At 38.8% G+C, this 21417-nt stretch overlaps 1 protein-coding gene across 1 annotated transcript in view; it reads left to right on the top strand.

Annotated features, from left to right (window-relative positions):
• Nucleotides 1-19074, top strand: part of LOC140228896 (uncharacterized) — a 33691-nt gene extending 14617 nt beyond the window's left edge. The window contains exons 3-5 of the mRNA XM_072309166.1: nucleotides 897-1008; nucleotides 6870-7017; nucleotides 18334-19074. Of these exons, the coding sequence (XP_072165267.1) occupies nucleotides 897-1008; nucleotides 6870-7017; nucleotides 18334-19074 (1001 nt within the window). The remainder of the gene's footprint in view (nucleotides 1-896; nucleotides 1009-6869; nucleotides 7018-18333) is intronic.
• The last annotated feature ends 2343 nt before the right edge of the window (nucleotides 19075-21417 follow it).

Below are 21417 nucleotides of genomic sequence, written 5' to 3'. Positions count from 1 at the left end.
GTCTAGCTGATTGGAATGCATCATAGGTAAAGCTCTAGATTGAAAGACAGAAAGACAGATTGGCAGACATACAAATAGACTGATAGACACATGTATGGATTGAGGAATACTCTAGTACTTAATAGAAAAATCATAGATAAGTAAGTACAGTTCGACCTCGATTATTTGGCCATGTCGGGACCGGCGCTCATCCGGATAAGCGAATTGGCCGGATATGGGAGACCCAATGTTGATATATATAGCTGCCGTCCAAGCTGCCGTCCCAGTGCACTGGCAGCTAGACAGGTAGCGTTTCCCGCAACGGGGGTGTAATCTATGCTAGCCTGCGCAAAATTGTAGTCCCTTCTTCAAAAAAATAAAGTATAATTATCTTTATGTAAAAATCATACACGTTTTACCTCAGATATTGAGAAACAGATCAATGAAAACATGTTAAAGTCACTGTTTTTTCTCAGTTTTTGGATGAAAAAAAAAAGTCCTTCACTGCGTGAATGCGTCCGGATAATAGATATTTCCGGATAAAAGGAGGCCGGATAATCGAGGTCGAACTGTAGTACTTGTGTGAAGGAGCAAAAAGTGTAACAGGTGTGAAGAGAGAAGTCAAGCAGCCAACAGCGTTGAGAATTAACTTGACACTCTAAATGTCATGCCAGTGAAGACTATGCATAATCTCTCAGCTTTAATAGCAGATGCTTCATTATTGCTTTTTTTATTATTATCATTTTGCATAGGATCTTAGGCATACAGTGCAAGAATATACTGGGTAGAAAACCAAATCTTGTATTTCTTTGTTCTTAGTACACATTATAATATATCTGTGACTCATCTCACATATGGCACAAATTTTTAAAAAACAAGTTTTTTTTGTTTTTTTTCTCTCTCTCTTTCCTTCTTAGGTGGGAGCGACTCCAGTGGCGACTTCAACACCAGAGTGCGCATCGTACTGGGTGTCAGTGTGGGAATGCTGGTTACCATGGTGACGATGCTAACGATGTGCGTCTGTTTCAGGTGGGTGTGAAATGGGAGATGCACCGAGCTAGGCTGCTGTGCGTGCCTAATTCATGCCTTCAGTTTCCTCATTATTTAACAATGAAGTGTCAACCTTATAGATTTTGTTGATGTAGCTAGGTCTACATATGTAAAGACTTAAAGCTGGTTACATGCTAATTTATGCCTTTAAGCCTGTGGCTTTGACAGAATAAATACATTGCAAATTACAAGGTTTCTAGGTTGTGTTTTGAGTTTAAAATCATCATCAGCTAGTCATTCAGCTTTCCACAAGCTGGACAGCTTCCTTAAAATTTGAAATACCAACCTCCCTGACTTCATCTTCACCGAAAACCTCTTATGCATATATATGCAAGTCTATGAGTAAATTGGAGATGGTAAATATCATATACACTTGTATATAATTTGGTACACATACTTAACAAGTGATTTGTGGTGGTCTTATCACATAGCTGGGAGTAAAAGCTGAAATCTATGATTTTTTTCCAAATTATCTTTTGTTTTCATAAAGAGCACCTGTTCTTTTAACGCTTGTTTCCAAGTAGTATCACATGTAATGGGTAATTTACTGTAACCTGTGAGGTTCAGTGGGTCAGATAGCATGACTGTAGGCCGTTCTTATCAGGGTGATTTGTGTGTTCAGTAACTAGTGTTAGCTCATTGAGAAGATTTCTGCAAACAAGATTTGATTGAATGCCGTTGATAAGTCAAAGGTGAGAAATGTTGATGTGGTAAATACTAGGTAATCTACACTCAGTCAAAGAGATTTTAACTAATTCCCTGTAGGCAGTGAACCAAGTAAAGCTTGTTGTTTTCAATCACACTCTGTTTAAAGATATCACAAGCAGGCATATGTGCAGTTTATTATGCTATATTCAGGTAAAAGTGTCAGGTCAAATTTGACTCATTTTTCATATGTTATCAATTATGTCCATGAAAATTTCATCAACATCATATACTCAATGTACTCGAATAACAACACTGAAGTCAGCAAGTGGCCTAAACAGATAACATAGGAGAGCACAGGCAATTGGTTTAGATTTAGTAGTCTAATTCACTAAAACATATTTGGAATATTTCAGTGATCATTTCTCACATTTTTAATGAAAGATGGTTTAGCCGGTTTGTGATGGATGCTACGAAGGAGCCACATGTAGCAAGTAATTTGACCTGACTTTCAAAATTCTAAGCGGAAGAAAGTAACCACGGAGGTTTTGTATTGATTGCACCTGCCCCACGTGGAGATGCACCAAACCGCCTCATTGAGCGAACAACGAGTCCCGCGTCCTTGACAAATTATTGGATTTCCTCCCCCAGCAAATATTTTGAACAGAGCACCCCTCTCGGTCATCAGCATAGCCACTATGTCTGCGTTGACAAATGGAACTTCCCCTCCCTAACGATCTCCTACGAATACTGGTGGCTTCGGACCATGGGAGAGATAGAGAGGAGGAGAGGGAAGATGCTTTTATAGATCAGATAGGATGAGAAATGAAAATCGATTCAAGAATTCTGTGGATGTGAAGGCGCTTTGGCAAATGAAGTGGAACATAGTCATATATCAGGACTGACGTCAAACAAAACAAGAAAATTGACAAATCTGCCGCAGAATCTGTCTAGCTCATAATTTTTGATTTGCTGAGACCATTTCTCTGACATCTGGTTTGTGTGTATTGCACATGAAATCGGAGAAGGATGCAAACCTTGCTGTGGGCTGGATAGATGGCTGTCTGTTTTGACAAGCTTGAGGTGATATCAAGGTTGATGAAATGAATGAAGATGTAGTGACAATGCCTTTTATGACACTGTGCACTTGTTGATTGAAATGGGGTGGGGGGGGGATAAGATTACCTGTGTGGATGTACTCAGTTAACTCCAACCCCCTTTCACTTCCATCCCCATCCAACCCATTTTGCTGTGAATTGCAGTGCACTCCCATTATAACAAAGACTATTATAAGGAAATTCTGGTTACAATGAAGTAAAAATTCAGGCAGCAACATTATGCACTCTGTTGTTGTTGTTGTTTTTTTTTTTTTGTTGTTGTTTATTTGTTTGGTCATTGTGACATTTTTATATAATGAATTATAGCTGCCAGTCCTGAGGGCTTTGTTATTCCACTCTATGTTCCTTGCTCTCTCCAGTGGTACTCAGTGCACGATGTTTGTATGTTGTACTAATGCATCTCATTCTCAGTTTTGATGCAGTGTGCCAGATTTGCACAAGCCTTAAAATGGCAGTCTATTTTGAATAGTGAACTTCTTGATGTGACATTCATTATCCCCACACGAATGATTAAACTTTCTTCTGCTATGGCAGCTTGGAGCTGTCTGAAATTGTTCAAACAAAATTAAAAAGATATTAAGAGAATAGCTTGGAGAGGGACAAGACAATTGAAGGTCAAAAGATGTGATGCTGCTGCCCAGATGCTGTTTTTGCAAAGAACTGGGGAAATTTTGTGGATACCAGGAAGTGTTGCAGGGGGCTATCTACTTTAATCCATTGACTACTGAAACCTGATGGATTCTGTACAAAATCTATGGAGATTTTGTAATCTTATGTGGTGTAGGTTATGATACAGCAAAATATAAAGGAACCCTCAGTGAGCAACTCAACGGGAGTCATAGCTCTTCCCTATTTAGTTAATGGGTTCAGTTCAATATGATTATGCTGTGCAATATTTCAGTGCATGCTGATGACTGTAGTAAAGCATTCTCAAGTGTTTTCCTTGCAAAATTGAATGAGTCTCCCAAGAATGGCAAGGGGAAAGTGTCCACATCCTCTCTCCCTCTTAGTCATGCTGTCGAGCTATTCATCTATCTATCTATCTATCTATCTACCTATTCATCTATCTATCTATCTATTTATCCATCTATCTATCTAGCTACCTATTCATCTATCTATCTATCTATCCATCTATCTATCTATCCATCTATCTATCTATCTATCCATCTATCTATCTATCCATCTATCTATCCATCCATCTATCTATCTATCTATCCATCTATCCATCTATCTATCTATCTATCCATCCATCTATCCATCTATCTATCTATCTATCCATCTATCTATCTACTATCTATCTATCTATCCATCTATCTATCTATCTATATATCTATATATCTATCTCCCTATCTTTCTCACTCTCATCTATCCATCTATCTATCTATCTGTTTATCTATCCATCTTTCTTTCTTTCTACCTCTCCGTCTATTCATACATACATCTATCTTTTTGCTTATTTATCTGTCTGTTTGTATGTCCATCAATCAATTGATTGATCTCTCTCCCCCATCATGCCATCTAGCTAGGCCCTGTATACCTATATATGTACCTTGTATCTGATATCTCTTTGTACGTCCGCACAGGGTTGTGGTCATTTATTGCAGGTACTGCCATGTTAAATCCATACAGGGTTGATGTGGCCACTAATTGCACATACTGACAAGTTCAAATAAGGAATCAATTCTACTCATTTTAGTTTGAGACTTCCTGTATTTCATGTTGAAAGTTGAGGCCACAAAAACCCTGCGATGTTTCCATTGGTGTGTTTGCCATTTTCATTGCCACCAGGTTTGAAGGCTGAGAGAGACATATGGGAGAGTATATAAACTCACAATATTTCCTCCCCAAACAGACCACATAAGCAGGCAGAAACAGACAGACACACACACAGACACGCACACACATACTGGGTACATGAAACACACAGAGACATATACAGACTGACAGACAGGCACACACACACACACACACATACACAAACACAAACAAAGACACATACAGACAGGCACACAAACAGAGACATACATAGACAGACAGACAGACACGCACACTCATGTTCAGTAACATCATTTGTCAACAGTCATGAGGCCCTGTAACTATGAGGATGTCCTCCACTTAGTCTTTCCTTCTCTTCCTCCTTGCTCTTTTTCTCACTTTTCCTCCCTACCCTGTATTTTTGGGTCTTCCGCACCTCATTTTCGTGCTAATTTGTGGCTCTATACATGCCTGCGTTTGGCTCTTCCAGCTCTAGTCTGCCTTTTGCACCATTCTGTCATGAGGAAATGTTGCGCTGGGAATATCATAAAAATATTCAAGAACAAACTAAAAAACTGCACATTATGCCTCGGTAAAGTAGAACTTTGTCTGAAATCCCGACGGATGTAAGCATTCATTTGAAAATTATCATGGGACATGGAACAAAAGTGACTCATCAGCACTTTCATGTATGAAAAAAAAAGAATGTAGCACTGTGTTCAATATGCACTGAGGAGAGATTTTTATCATACCAGATTCATTAAAGAAATTCCTGTTTTGCAAAATTTGACAAATACAGTATTAAGAATGTCGGTATAGGCAGCTGTGAACAGGCACATTTTAAAAGGAACATATTTGTAGTTGTAATGCTATGTATGAAGAGCTCATCATTGGTTCTTCGATCACATTGATTGTCCCGTGCTTCAAACTTTTCCCCTATGAATATTCCTTCTAACTCAGTACAAGATCCATCAAGAATGTTACATTATCACTCATCCTCCAAGATACTAAAAAGTTATTATCCATCTGAATTCTTTTGGTTTCCATGGTGATTGAATGTATGGTTTCACAGTGCACCATGTATTTTTTCTTCGATGTGAGTGTGGTCCTGAAAAGGGTCTACTCAATCTCAATGTTTCAGTAAGCATGTTCTGACCATCCTCATCCAAGAAAGAATACATGAAACCACCTACCACTAGATTTCATCTATGAAATGCAAGAAAATATTTTATACATTTCTTTATTTGCAAACCTGTGATGATTTTAACACAATCAACATTTTGGTCAAGGCCACGAGGTGATGATTTTTTTTTTTTTTTTTTTTTTTGGGGGGGGGGGTCTGTGGGGATGTTGTGGTGAATAATTTGATGACAATTTGAAACTCTCCTTACAGTCATTTAATACATTTTATTTGAATTCATTCAAAGCAACAATTTTTTTTTCCAGTAAAGTATTCCCAGGTTGTCAGAAATGATCCGCAGCCCTTAAAGGAAATGAAGGGCAATAAACAAAAAACATTCTGTACGGTAAGTTTGATGAGCTGCACACCTTGCTCTGTAGACAGACATGTGAATCATGTAGCTAAGCTTGGCTTGAGCCGAGCAATATTTGCATTTAGGTCACACTCCAAGTATGATTGATATGAGATTTGCTATAAATGTTATTATAATTTTTTTTTCAGGCCTGTGCAGGTAAAAATAGTACTTTTCCACCTAGCACCGGGGTAATATACCACTGTATGCAGGAAAGCCATGAATCATCAGTGTCAGTGAGGTATCAGTAGGCACCAAGAGGGGGTAGCTGGGGGAGGGGGGCTGAGGTGGGATATGTCTTTGTAGTGGGCTTGGTGTCAAGGGTGGGCGTGGCAAGGTGATTGACAGGAACACATGACAGGTGCAGGGTGACATTTGACACGGGGCTGTCGTGGTTCAGCTGTCAGAAAGACGACTGCCGCTGTTTCATGGGACACTCATGGTATAGCCAAGACCCAGACTAAGCACACTCGTGTTTCAACACGTGATAGCCCAGTGAAGGTAATCAGGATTCTTGATTCAAACATTTAAAATTCCGTCACCCCAACGTGTGGTACACTACTGAGATTGTTTTAAAATCCTGTTAGTCTTTTTGTCTTTGTAGATATCTTGTACTTCCATGATTCCAGTCTCATACTGTATCTATACTTACTATTTTATTTTGTTTTTTGTCATTTCTTATTTCTGACTTTCAGTAGCTTCATAGATGAAAAAACAACACTCCCTTGCAGAAACTGGCAGTCCTTCTGAAATCGATGGCTCATCTGTTACTCTTCTATCTCTCCTGCAGGTTTTATACCAAGTCCAAGTCTCCTAGAAACAACAGGGCGGGGCCAGGCATCGACTCCTATGGTGGCTTCTATGCCAACCCGGCATTTGAAAACATCCAGGGAGGACAAGAGTGTGTTTCTCACATAGCATCAAATGGCACTGTTCAGGTGAGATTTCTTGCAAGCTGTAAGGACATTTGAAGTAAAACAAAAACAAATCTTCAGCAATCATGGAAAATCCAGACAGTTGAATGAAGATTTTTCTTGTCAGAAATACAGTGTAGGGATATGTGTTTGTTTGCTTGTTGTGTCTTAATTTCTCTTCCCATCCCCTCATTCATAACATTGTTTGACAAAAATTACAAATGTGAGTTTTAACCTACCATTGAAAGTAAGAAGGAGGGCATAAACAATTAAGAATAAAGAAAATATAACGATAAAAAAAGGAAAATATAACCGATATGTTACACATGCACTCATTTCAACAAGCACTATAATCTCTGCCACTAATTGAATTTATTGTTTTACACATGCTATCAAAGATATTTGCTTTTCCATACACTGGACATACAGTACAATTAAGAGAATGATAGTTGCATATTATTCCTGCCTTTGATTTTTCTGTTGAGAAGACAGAACTATTGTCAATCTGACACCTAACTTAACATTTCACAGGAATGTGATGCCTCAGTACACTTATACATTACTCAAAGATCACTTCCTTTGAATAATTTTTCTGAACTTGTTTTATCTTTTAGTTGTTGTTGTTTTTTTTTTCCACTGGATGTTTTTTCTCCCAGAAACGCATGCACAGATGTGAACAGTCCTACAACTGGCTGTATGATTAATCTTTTCAAATTCCACATGCAGCCTCTGAACAAATTGTTGCATGTTCCACTTTGTGAGTACCTTGCATGCTGATGGCAATAATCATAGCGTATCACTATGCCCTGTTTCCAGTGGTAGTCTGAACGTGTTCAAAGCCTGCACGCTGACAATTCACTCTTATAGATGACCACAAAGTAGTTTGATACTGGCTTTCAATGTTAGTCATCCCTGTAGATAGCAGCACAAGAGAGAGTTAGTAACTAAATTTCCCTCAAGTGTGGGTCACCTTTGCCAAGAACGTTTTTGAAAGCTGCTGAGGCTGTTTTTAATCATGGACTTATTTGCATTCCTTCGTGCGCACTTGAATTGAATTGGGCATTGTTGTAATGCACTGTAATGAAATTGTATTTTGAACACATTTATTACAAGCATTTGAGTACAGAATAGATATTTTACAATTAAATTTTATGTAAGTCCTGAAATATTGACCAAAAAAAAAAAAAAAAATCTAGACCAGATCTGTACAGATCTTTCAAAACCTTTCAAAATATTGAGAATATCTGTCAAAATATCTAAAAATCTTGAGAAAACATTCCAAAACCATTAGAAATAAAATACAAAATGGGAACTGTTTTTTTTTAATGCAGGGCCCCTTTGTAAATCAGTTTTTTAACTGAAAGGGCTACCCTGTGAAAATAAAACGGAATAAATAAATAAATAAATAAATAAATAAATAAATAAATAAATAAACTGTGACTTTGAATAAATGTGCTCAAATGTTTTCCATCGGATGTGATGTTTCTGTGGCTTGTTTTCCTCCTACAGGTGTATAATTGAGGTTTTAAGCCTTTAGATTGTTCTGAAGACTTTGGTTGAAGGTATGTTGTGACATGATATAGGTATATATGCATTGGGGCTGACTTACAGCTTTGTGATTTGTGCTCAGAGCAAAAGCGACAGATTTATGGCCTTGAAAATGCATGGCGCTTACTGGCAGGGGCTTGATCACTTTATTTCAGCAATGACATTTTCCTTCACATTAAAGATGCCATGCAAGCTTTGTTATTTTATTTCTTATTTTTACTGTAGTATTTTGTATTTCTATAAATGTAATTTTGATTTACAATAGTTGCCTGACTATGGCTGCAGTTGCTATGATTGCCTTATAGAGTTTGACATTTTCTGTATTAAATGGAAAAAGATTGATTCATTTGTATGGAATGTCAGTTTTGAATGAGCATTATAAAAGAAAGAGAAGAAAAAACTCAATTATGAGGTGATGTAGGTCCAGGAAAGATGCCTTTTTCAATGGCTGGTGAGACAGGCTGGTGGAGCAAGATATCCAAACTTTCTACAAAAACCTTTTGCTCTTCTGCTAGAATATCCTTTTTTTTTTCTTTACCGAGGCATAAAATAATTTTTGATTTATGCGTAATGTCAGTCACAAGTGATCTTAAGTAGTCATTTGCAGGTAGCTGCAATGCATTGACCCCCTTCTTGCCACAGGCAACTATTCTGCATTTGATTCTTGTGGTATTTCAAAGTAGTACTGGTCAGATGAATAACCTATTCTAGAGTTTGCAAGTACAGCCATTTCCAAGGCATCAAAAATATATGCTGGCTTCTTCAAAAAGCCCCCAGTGAAATAAGGCAGACATACAGAAACCTGCAACATGTTCCTGATTTAACTAGAAATTTTCAGAGAATATTCAAAAAAACTGAGCAGCTTATCTTAAAAAGGTTTTGCTCATCTTTTCATAACTTTCTAGGCTGCTGTCTTTTAGCTCTGACTTTGACTTTCCTACATGACATTTGAGCAATAGCACTGTTTGAAAAAAGAACAGTAATGTTATTCAGTTTTTCCTGGAATGGAGGAGGATTGACTGTTTATTGAATAAGGGCTCCTACAAATGTAATTTGTTCTTGTTACCAATCGTAACGTGAGTCCACTTTACAGTGTACATTGCAGATGGTATTTATCTGTGTCTCTGTAATCATTCTCATGCATCGTAGCAGCCGACGACTCCTTGCTTTTCTGTGCTAGGCGCTCATAATCCCATGTAGTCCACAAGAAGTCGTTTGGGATCCAGATGCAGACGCGTAGCCCAACATTTTCAATCCTCACATAATGATGTCAAATCCTTTTGAAATGGTCTGCGCATTATTTTCCTTGTTTTGCCCAATAGGCTTGGAGGACATGTTTTGCTGCAAAAATAGGAAAAGTAGGGCACATTTTTTTTTTTTTTTTTTTTTTTTGGGGGGGGGGTCAGTCCCAGTTTATTTGTAAAATAATATCTTCAGTTGTCTGTAGTTGGTATAGGAGCTATATTAATCATGCTTTCAGAGTGCAGTCAGTATAGTTTAGAAAGTTACATCCTCAAAGATTTATCACTGACCATGGCCTCCTTTTGGAAGTAGAAGAGTTTCTGAAGCTCTTTAAAAAATTGAAGCTGAGTACCACGCTTTCCTTCTCTCCGTATTGGCTGAGCCTGGGAATTTATCGGGTTTGATTATTTAGCCCAAAGCATGCAAATATAGTTTTGCTGACTTGCCACAAAACGATTGTTCAACTGCTTCGGTGCTTGCAAAATGGTATCTTGAGGGGTTTGCCAAGCATGAGTTGTGTATCCATCAGATTATTCTGCAACAAATCTCATATTTCCAACGTCCTTCATTGTGTTATCTGTTTAGCATATAGTTACGAGTAATTAGACCTACTGGGTACTATTCACTGCATCACACCATGCTGTCACAGCTACTCTAGAGCATCATAATACATTTGGATGCACTTCACAACAATGGTTGAACAAGTTTTCCACATCAAATAAGTTTACAATTTTATCACATGCTGATCATTCAAGGTAAGAAACCATATTATAGTCAAACCTGTCTATAGCGGCCACCCAAGGGAGACGAAAAAGTGGCCATTGTAGACAGGTGAACGCCATAGAAAGGTTCTTTAACATGCTTCTTCTCTCGTAGGGAACTGTTTTTTAATAGTGGTCGTATACAGCAGGTGGCACTTAAAGATAGGTGGTTGCTAAGGCAAGTTTTACTGTATATGTATGTATATATATTCATGTCTGTTGCATGAAATTGTGTACAATGAATACATTCTTGAATGTCCTGTTTACCTTTGGGAGCAGCATTTGAAAAATGTTCAAGATATCACATTTGATGCATTTGTGTAGGTCAGTTGTATCACCAAACATCCTACTATATAAAATTTTCACATTAAAGCCAAAAATATTTAGGAGATACCACTGTTTTTTCTTAATAAACCATAACTGTAGACAGTTTAGTCTGGAAACATTCTTATTATAATTATTGTTCACATTTTGTATATTTAGCAATACTTAACATTTTGATTGTACAGATTCAGATTTTTATATTGGTTGTTTCTATCCCTAACTCACATTTTAGAACTATTTTGAAGCACTAATGCTGGGTTTTTCTTTCATCTTCAAATAGTAAGAAATGCCTTTAAACTTTTGAGATATCTAAGCTGTATCCAAGATTCTTTTCAAAACATCACTAAGACTTTTTTTTTTTAATGCAAACAGCAATGGTTTAGAAAGATGGAGAAAGTCTTGAGACCTTCTCCTTCCTCTGGGCTTTCCTGAACAGATTCAACAACATCTGGGAAGCATATCTGTCAAACTCTAAAGATGTTCTAACAAGGAACAAATCCAGGGAAGATATCCTGTCAAGTGATTCATAACGCTTTTTAGTCTGGTTGCTGCAAAACAGCGAAGGGCCTCCAGAGGGGAAGGATATATGTAGCATGAAGTAATACAATCCTGAAAATTCTGCTTGCTTGCATGATATGTGATATATTCAAGAGAATATGCAGTAGGTCCCACTGATGTGCCGTATATGGGTATAAATAGGACAAGTGTGACAGTTTGGGTTGCTTTGAATGTGTGTAGAGAAAGTACCTTAACAAGTATCTCAGAGTTTGTTTGGTTTTTTTTTTGTGATCTTTTAAAACTACTTTCTTTACAGCTGTTGTATAACTCACAAATTCAAATGGCTATTAAGTATAAACATCCTGAAATATCAGCTGATTTGGTGGCTTTTTTATGTGTTATAAATATCATAGATGTTATAGCTCTGTGACATATAGCACTTAATTTGAAATATCTTGAAAATTCAATTTCATATGCATAACCTCAGAATATGATGGGGTTTGGGGGCCAATATGACTACAAAAATGATAGCTGTTGTTTGTGAATGTCCCAGTATTTTCAGAGCTAAGTAATGCCTCAAGAAGTTAAGGCTATGAGTACTGTTTAAGATATTGGAAGGGGGGGGGGGGTTCTGCTAGTATGTCTCAATTTCAGCAACACACAAACATGTGAGGATACCTGACACAGCATGTGTTGTCTGTGATTTTAAAATAAGCAAGATGATGTAGTGCGTATGTCTCTCTGGGCGTAGCGGAGGAAAACACGGAAGATTACGCCTGTCATTACATGGAGGATATCTGTTGAGACTGTGTGGTATCAAGATAGGGGGCATACGGTGAGAAGGTCAGAGGGAAGCCTAGCCGTGAGCGTGGAAGTCGGGGCTGCTTGCAAAATATTTAATCGTCGAAACCGTGACGTTCACTATCAGTGATCGTGCAGCGGAGGCAGGGGACAGCGGAATGCTCTCCGATTAACTCTGTCATCATCTTTGCTAATGTGTTTGCGTACAATGTCAGTGTCATTTTAAGTGATGGCAGAGAGTGGGTTAATTGGTTGGTTTGGTACAGAGAGAAAGATCAGAGACTAATTAGAGCAGCCATCTTGCAAACACTCACACCTTAAAGATATGAGCTGAAGATGCATGGTACCAGAATTCAGGTGCACAGTGGCATTCACAATATTCAGTTCAAGCAATGACTTCAGTGAGTAGGGAGAAATGATAACACTGGATGTGAATGGCTTGGGACTTAAATTTCCATTTATTTTCTGAGAATGCTTCAGAAATTGGCCAATTTCCCTTTCAAGTGAGCAATGTTTACATTACACAACTTACCAGCCCAGCATGATTTAAAAGTTGTGATGTATCTCCTACATTGGGTCTACTATTTTGTCTTAGACTCTCAATCATGCATTGCATCTAAGAATCTTGTAAAGATGAAAATATTGGCTTTATTGATTGTTTTTTACCTTGCGGCCAATTTCACTGAACTTTGTTTGCTTTCTGTCTTGCCAAAGGGAGTATTTCTGTATTTATTTTGATAATATTAGGAATGTTCTCTTGACCTTAGTTTTGAGCTTGTTCAGTAAACTCCAAATTCATAAAGATCATCCACGTCTGCAGTAATGTAACTGCTACTTGATCATTTTAAAATCTTATGGCCTATTCAATTTGGGCAACAATTAAACTGGTATACATCATCATTGGATAGTATTTCCAATTGACAATGTTTATAGTAAAAAATAGTTTAATATGACTCAGCAACAAGGAAAGAGGCTCATATGACACATGCTGTCCGATGTATCAAGCCAGTGGAGATGGTGTACAATATCTTATTTATTTAGTAACTCAACCTCAGTGACTTTTTAGATAAGTAATGTAAATCAATTAACAATTATGCAGTATGCATCATCATTAATAGCATTTCCAATTTACAATGTTTATAGTAAAGATTAGTTAATAGTATAACCAGGTCCATGGTATAACTCATCAACAAGGAAAAAGGCGCATATGACACCTGCTGCCCAATGTATTGAGCCAGTGGAGATGGTGTACAATATTTTATTTATTTAGTAATTCAACTGCAGTATTTTTTTTTTGAATAAGTAAATATCAATTCTGTATTACATTGGTAAAATTTGATGTCTTCAATAGGAATATAAAAGATGTTTTGTATTTATTTTACTCATCATACACAATTACTACCTATAGGCACGGTAGTGCCCAAAGTTTAGTTCATGTCAGAATGCAGAATTTATCATGACCTTGACTATTCAAACTGTTCATGGAGTAGGCTGTATGTCATGAAATCTGAGGGAGACAGGAGGGGGGGGGGGGTTATGATGAAAGGTTTGTGGGCTCAGTTAACATCAGAAAGCATCAAAAAGCCCTAGAACCCAGTGAGGGACTCTACTTACACCTGGGATGTCCCATCAAATTGTCCTACTTTTTAAAAAAAAAAAAAATGAACTGTGAATCCCCCTATACCCCCTGCAACAGGAAGCGCATCATTGGAAAGTGTGCATGGTGTATTAGTGCACCATGCACTCAAACAATATATTGCATGAGCACCAAAACTTAGTGCGAAAGGAGCTAACACATTCACAGTCCAAATTACAGAAGTGCAAATGACAGGTATCAAGAAATACATGAACATCCTTTTACATTGCAGTCAATGTTTGGCCCTGAATTGATACTATTCAGCAACATTTCTCAGGGGTGTGCTGGGGCGGATCCAGGAATTCTGTAAAGGGGCGCACTCACCCCCCCCCCCCCCAATTTTTATCATTTTATTTCTTTTGTTTTAACCAAAAATAAAGATGGGGCACGTTCCCAATGCGCCCTCCTCTGGATCCGCCACTGGTGTGTGTGTGTGTTGTGTGATTGAGTTTGGTGGGGATGGGGGAAGGGAGAGGTGGGGTTGGGGTGTTGAATACTTGGACAAATATTAGAATGATGAGCAAACCTCGCAAGGGTGTGATGAGGTAGATGGTCCCTAGGGGACATTGCAGGTGACAGAAAGAAACTGGGGCAGAAAAATGCCCAACTCATAGTAGGAGTGACTGAACTTTTATCAAGTTTCAAAAGTGCAAGACGGACCAAAGCAGTAAATTGAAGCATGAAAATATGAAAGCCTAAAATGAAGAGATTATCTTTCGATGTGCGGAGAGTGGGGTTATTTAGGGACAGCCTCTGTCATCTATCGGGTCAGCATGAACTAGATCAGCCCTATCAACATCTGTGGTATAATTAGACTAATCACAGAGAACGTCCAGGCCATATTTCCTTGCGGGCTCACACGAGGGGGCCCCGCCAGTCACATCACTACCTAATTGGGATGAGTCGCTAGTTGAGGATGTCGTGTGTTTGGACAGTGTTATCGTGTTAACGTTCCCTCGGAAGGTTTTCAACATCAGTTTCATATCATCCTTGTTGAACAGAAATGACAACATTGCAATTATTCAATTTTTTAATTATTTTGTATTCAAACCTAACTTGTTTTGGCACATATGCATGAAAACCTAGCACCTGACACCACGTTTGAACAAAATTTGGCTTGAATACATCTGGCTTGAATGAAAATGGTGCAGGCGACATTTAGAGTGAGAATGGACAAATATTGTCACAGAATTTGTGTTTCTGTGTCAGTTGTATTATACTAGTGCTGTAAATGGCATCAGTTGACAGTGGAATAATGTCTTTGTACACTATGCTGTCAGTGAAATTGATTCCATGTGATTTTATTTTATTATTATTATTGTTATTTTTAGCAGTGAGCATTGATCATCCAAATGCAGCAATCCTTTGTATGGCTTCACGAAGAAACCATATCCATGCTCTTCACATTCTAAGAAAATGACAATTCTTGAAGATAATCATGCATAGACTAACTAACCAACTGCTAGCTGACAGACAGTCCTAAGAGAATGCATTAACTGTATTCACATGGAGGAGATATCAGTTTTTGCATCGTGATACAAAAATTAATTTTATTTGCCACTAGTTCAAACATGCACTGCACAGGACAAGTTACCCATATTGATTTTGATTCACTTAAAACTATTTTATTGTGTCTAAACATACAAATTAACAATTTTTGCTATGCGTTGCACAAAAAAAAAAAAATCGTTCTCAAAACTGTTAATTTCAGGTGTTAATGAATAAGGCTGTTGTCTATTTCCATCCTCTTTCAAAGTCATGTGCACTCATCCTTCATTGCACATATATCACTATGCGTCATTTAAACAGAGTTGCTGCTGAATGCAATCATAAGTGGGTCCTATCTTATTGAAAGGCAGTTGTAATGAATGTTTGTATGTTAGAATTAAACACAAATTAAATAATTGAGCAAACTCCCATCTATAGTGACCCATGTTTTAAACAGCCAAAAGTTCTTGTTATTCACGATTCCTCCTTGGGGCATGCAGCAGTGATTTTGTAATTTCAGATCAGCACAGGAGGCCCGTGCACCTAAACTGTGCCATGGCAGATTAAATGGTCACAGCTCACGGTACCAGGAAACATCCTCTATCGTATTCTACATGTTGTGTTTATCCAGCTTAGGGGCTTTCCTCCTTATCCGTCAAGCCCCTGTGTTCCTCATGCTCACCTTCATTCATGGGAGGATTTGGGGGGGGGGGATGGATGGGGGAAGGGGTGGCTCTGGGGACTTGTGAGTCTTTCTCACTTGTATACGCACCTGTCAATGGCAGGCCTCTTCTCTCCCCCCCCCCCCCCACCCCTTGCTCATTAACCTACTGACTACAGGACCCTTGTGGGTCTTGTGTAAAGTTAATGGAGATTTTAGAGTCTGGTACACAATGGGTTAACAAATTTTCTGGCACAGTGGTTGCCCGCTGCGAAGAAATGTTTCCTAACTTCTCATCGCACTGCAAGTGGTGGCAGCTAGGACCCGCGCAATCCTTTGCCGCCGGAGCTGGAGGAGGATTTGCTGTGCGATTGATGGACTTGCATCTCGCGTGCAGTAATTTCCTCCAGAATTCCCTGTTGCATTTCTTAGTGGCAAAACCCTGCCACTGCAATCCCTCCCCTTCCATACATTTAAGAGCTAATGCAGCTCTCTTCTTTGCCAGATTTATGTTGTGTGTGTATGAGAGAACATGTTGCATTTTAGCGTGATTGTTTGTCACACTGCAGGAGAGGGAAATCTTTGATTCTTCAGACTAAGCATCTCTTTCCAGCCCAAAATAATTGCAGTGATTGACGGTCTCATTTTTAATGATGTCATCAATCAAATCGCAATGGTATTTTATTAAACTTACAGATACTTAATGACACCTAAAAAACATCTCCACCTGTGAGATGGTGTATGAGAAGACCAGGGCCGGTAGAATTTGTCTGTATGGAGTCTGACTTATCTCTTTTACTCATGATATGTTCTGAAAATACTCAAAGAACTGGATGATAACTTCAAACACCTGTGAGATGGTGTATGAGAAGACCAGGGCCGGTAGAATTGTCTGTATGGAGTCTGACTTATCTCTTTTACTCATGTACCTGTTGACAAAAGATCAGTATATTTTGCTTTGATATAATTCACTGTCAAGATTTTCATAACACTTCTATTGTTTTCCAGAAATTACTGCAAATTCAAGCTTGTCCCATATTGAGTGGAGATGATAAAAAATAACCCCCTCCCCCCCCCCCCCAAAAAAAAAAAAATGTTCGTGGCAATGGCACGCTTTGTCTAAAGATCTGTCAGCTGAGTCCCGTGTTAAGGATTTAGCTGGTGCCACTGCACAAGACTTGCAGCTCCTATTTCATCAGAGCATGGCTTCCTTTAGGGCCTTGGGGCTTTTGTTTACATCCTTCTGCCACAAATGTTAAAGATGTGAGTGTGCATGTTAGCAATGAAAAAGGAAATGCTCATGTTTGATACCCGAGGAGATGAAAATATATTTACTAAATCTACATAGTAGACAGAACTGATTTGAAATTGCCATATGATCTTTTTCTCCTATGTATTTTCCTCCCATTAAGGTGAAAGGCGTGACAAATATCTATTTATATTTTGATGGCATTAAGGCCTGGTTTAGAACTCCACGTGTAGCATCAATTCCTTGTCGTGCTTGCAATTTTCTATCATTTCAAGTTCTAAAAATGTGATCGAGAATGATTGATATCCGTGTGAAGACACATTGTGAATATCAATCATTTTTCAACACATACCCGAATCACATCAGTGCCAGCAGCTCAAATAGAATTTACCTATTTTCACCATAAATGACAACAGGCAAAAATCACATTTTACAAATTGGTGGCATGATCAGTCAATATGTAGTAATTTGCTGGTCTAGTGGAGATGTTTTTTTCATGTGGCTACCATTTTGAGAAGCCCAGACTCAGTGTACATGCAGTATTCATTGTCATCACTTTGGTGAAGGTTTCCAAACAATTTTAGACCATTGCGCATCATGATTTCTGCAAATTGTGTAGATATGGTCTCTCTTTTTTTTTTGAGCATTTTTTTAGCATGCTAAAGATATACCAGTAATATATGACACAAATCAGGAACAGGACAATGTACCACGGAAAGGCCAAAAGTATCAACTGATGGCTGACATAAAAAAAGTGAGAGAATTGATTTACGTTACCTCCAAGTGCATCATGGCTCGAATTTTTGTGAGTATTAGGAAGTTTTGGGTCAGTAAACCTGTACGAGTAACTGATGAGGTGACAGTACATTACAATACTCATATATTTGTAAGGTGTGATTCTGTGTGTATAAAGAACACCTCTAAGTCATCTGTGTCAATCAGCTTGGCCATTTGCATCATTCACCTTATCCAGTGCATGTGAAATATTTGCATGCGTGTGATAATTAGGGAGAGGGGGTCACCTTCCTGTTTTGATTTGAGTTTTCTGAACAGCATATGATTCAGTAAGTTGTGTTAAATAGTTAAATAAGAAAAATGTCTTCTTTCTTTGGCTGTGCCTTTCTTTCTGTAGGGAAGACCGGTGGTTAATTCTAGACAGACCAGCACCCAGATTGCAGTGGAGTTGGCCATTGCACAGCTGCCTCCTCACCCCGCCCTACCCCAGCCAGCTGTTCCCAGCACACCTGTTGGCACAGATTCCACAGAACACCCGGTCAGGCACACCAGGGGCACTCTCCCATCACCCAGGGCGGCGACCACGCTGCCAGAGCAGAACAGATCCGCCACTCTACCCGCAGACATGAACGGCTCCGCCCATCCCACGATGCGATCCTACGCCCTTGGGCGGGAACTTTCCCTCTATCCCACGCCCACCTTGCCGCCGCACAAAGTCATCGAAAACCACGGATCGCGGCCATACCAGGAAGTCCTGCCTCACTACTGCACACTTGACCGAAGTCACTCCCTCAAAAAGAGGGCGTCCTGGATGTTTGCTCGAGCCAGCCTCTCACGAAAGAAGAGCTCCCTGTCTGGTCCCAGGGAGGAAGGCATCTCGTCATCATCCGTCGTCGTGGCAACCCTTGAGAGGGTCGGAGAAATGTCGTCTGATCTCATCTTTGCCAACCCGGGGGTGGAGGATGTTGATGATTTCAATGGGAATGGTGTCATGAGTGAAATTAATTTGAAAGATGAATTTCAACAAGCTGAGAAACAGGGTGAGGCTAAAGAAGAAGGGAGCACCCTCAGAAGAGATGCAGGCTCAGAAAATATTGACTGCCTTGTGGTTGAGAGCAACTCAGCTGCAAATGAATAATCAGTCGTGCAATACTTTTGACCAAAACATACATTAAGGACACATGTTTATAGCCAATGTGAATAGATTATGTATTTGAATATAATATTGTTTTGTACAGAATTTTCAAATTGCCAAGCAATGGACTTATAGAATTTAGAATTTGTAGAGTTTTTAATGTACAATGTACATACAAAGCAAAATTGTATTTTTCTGTACAAATATTGTCATATATAGTCATTTTTTTTTTCATGTTGGGGATTGCCCACATACTTATGATACAATTATCTTAAATCTTTGAATCCCTTGTAACTACCAAAAAAAAAAAAATGTATCAAACTGGGGGATTTAAGCAAGTACCAGTATAGCACATGGTAGATTGCAAATTGAAATTAACATATCTATCAGTGAGAAATTAAAGTGTCTTTTATAACAGTATGAATCTGATTTCAGTGCATAGGGCATCTTAGAGCACCTTCTATTTTCCTAAGATGCTTACTTTACCTATGTGTTCATATTCACATTAAATTAAGACCACTTATTGAGCTGACTGCACTGTCATATTTTTGAATTGTCATTCCAAGCTGCCCTGTGGTCTTGCCAATATCCCAGGGATTAGTGAGATTAGCTGTTTTTTTTTTTTTTTTTTTATAATTCTGACAGCAACTCTATTTACTTATTTGTCTTGCTGGGTCTGTGTTTTGTTTAAGATACCAGTCTAATAGTGTCATGAAGTTGGGTTCTTTACAGGATGTGTATCTGTTTCAGTTCAGAGGATTCACTCAGATAAAGCTGTTGGGAATTGCCAGTCAAAGGGACATTTGCCTTTATGTAGGCTTTTTGGCAGGACAAGTCTAGCAAAGCAAAATATTAAACAAAGACAAAAAAAACCAAAAAACCTGACAAACTCTGATCCAGCACAGTAGTCTTTCTGTTTCCTACTCCAAACTTTTCATTCTAGTAAAATGAGTTAGCATTCTTATTCTTCTTCTTCTTTATTACTGTCCAACACCCCTTAGTAGGGGCATGGAGCTACCAAAAAGATGGAGTAAACAACGAAGGCCACCAATATTACGTAACCCAACTACGAGCGGTCAGTTCTGACAGACTTCAAAGCACCGCACTCGCTGGGACGGCTTAACTCGTCCCGCAGGGGATACTTTGGCAAACGATGCTCCGAGCCGCAAAAATGACGTCATACTCACCGACATTGCACATACAATATAGTGCTGTATCGAGTCGAAAACTCGACTTGCAACAACATATGGCTGCGCAAAACTTTGCTGAAGACCACGCGCATGCGCATAATATCCACAGGCAAAACAGAGGAGATACCGAGTGCAGTGCACTTTGAACGAACTGAATTGGCTCATGAACAGCGAAGATACTGTACAGTGTATTGTCGTCATGCTTTGTGACTGTGGCGAGTACATACCCTAAGAATAAAATTCTTAATAAAAATCCCTCACATTTCTCCACATATTTCAATATCTGTCCGTAAAGCTGACATTTGAAACTACAATCTTACGTAAGTGTTGACTGCGTACAATTGCGTACATTTTATCTATACCGTTGTGAAGCCAGCTGTTATTTGTCTTTGTGTTTGTTCGGGACAGCGTGACGGCCATTATTGATCGTGTCGAGAGTGCAGTGTTTGTTTACATGCCGGTCGTATCATATCGTGATTTACATACTAAACGATGGTATGACATGTTAAACAATTTGTTACACTGCAGATTCACTATTTGTAGCTATAATTAATTCAGAATCATGTTAAATCGAATATGCTCGAAGTCGACGGGGCAGTTGCAGTTTGTGTAGTCCCATGCATTGACGTTCCATGGTGGAACCATGGAGCTAGGTAGCTCCATGGTAAGAACCAGTTTGCGAACGCGCTGCGGATGACGTCATTGTGCGTACGCACTGTCTCATCTGTCATCGCTCTCGCTCACGGGGGCTTAGCGAGGATTACTTTTTACGAGTCGGCTTCGAGCATCACTTCAAAAGGACCCCAACCGTTGTTACTCCATCTTTTTGGTAGCTCCATGGTAGGGGCCAACCGGACATTTGAGATATTTGCGATTAAGGCTGCTAAAAAAACAAACAAACAAACAAAGAAGATAATAGGCCCTAAGATTTTTTTTTTTTGTTATGTTACAAGTAAGACATGGCTGGAAAGGTTATATTTTGCTCTATCTGATGATGAACTTACTTTGAAACTGACTTAAAAATGGCATTTTTTACCTGTTTTGTGATCAAACTGTTCACTTGTCTTTGCCAAAGTATATTTTTGCAGTCCAATTAGTTCAATGCAAAACAACAGGTCTTGAATCCAACTTTTTCCTGTTTCTTGATTTTGGTATC

Source organism: Diadema setosum, chromosome 5, assembly GCF_964275005.1.
Source record: "Diadema setosum chromosome 5, eeDiaSeto1, whole genome shotgun sequence".
In the NCBI taxonomy this organism is placed as follows: Eukaryota; Metazoa; Echinodermata; class Echinoidea; order Diadematoida; family Diadematidae; genus Diadema; species Diadema setosum.
This window is presented reverse-complemented; position numbering and strand designations above follow the sequence as displayed.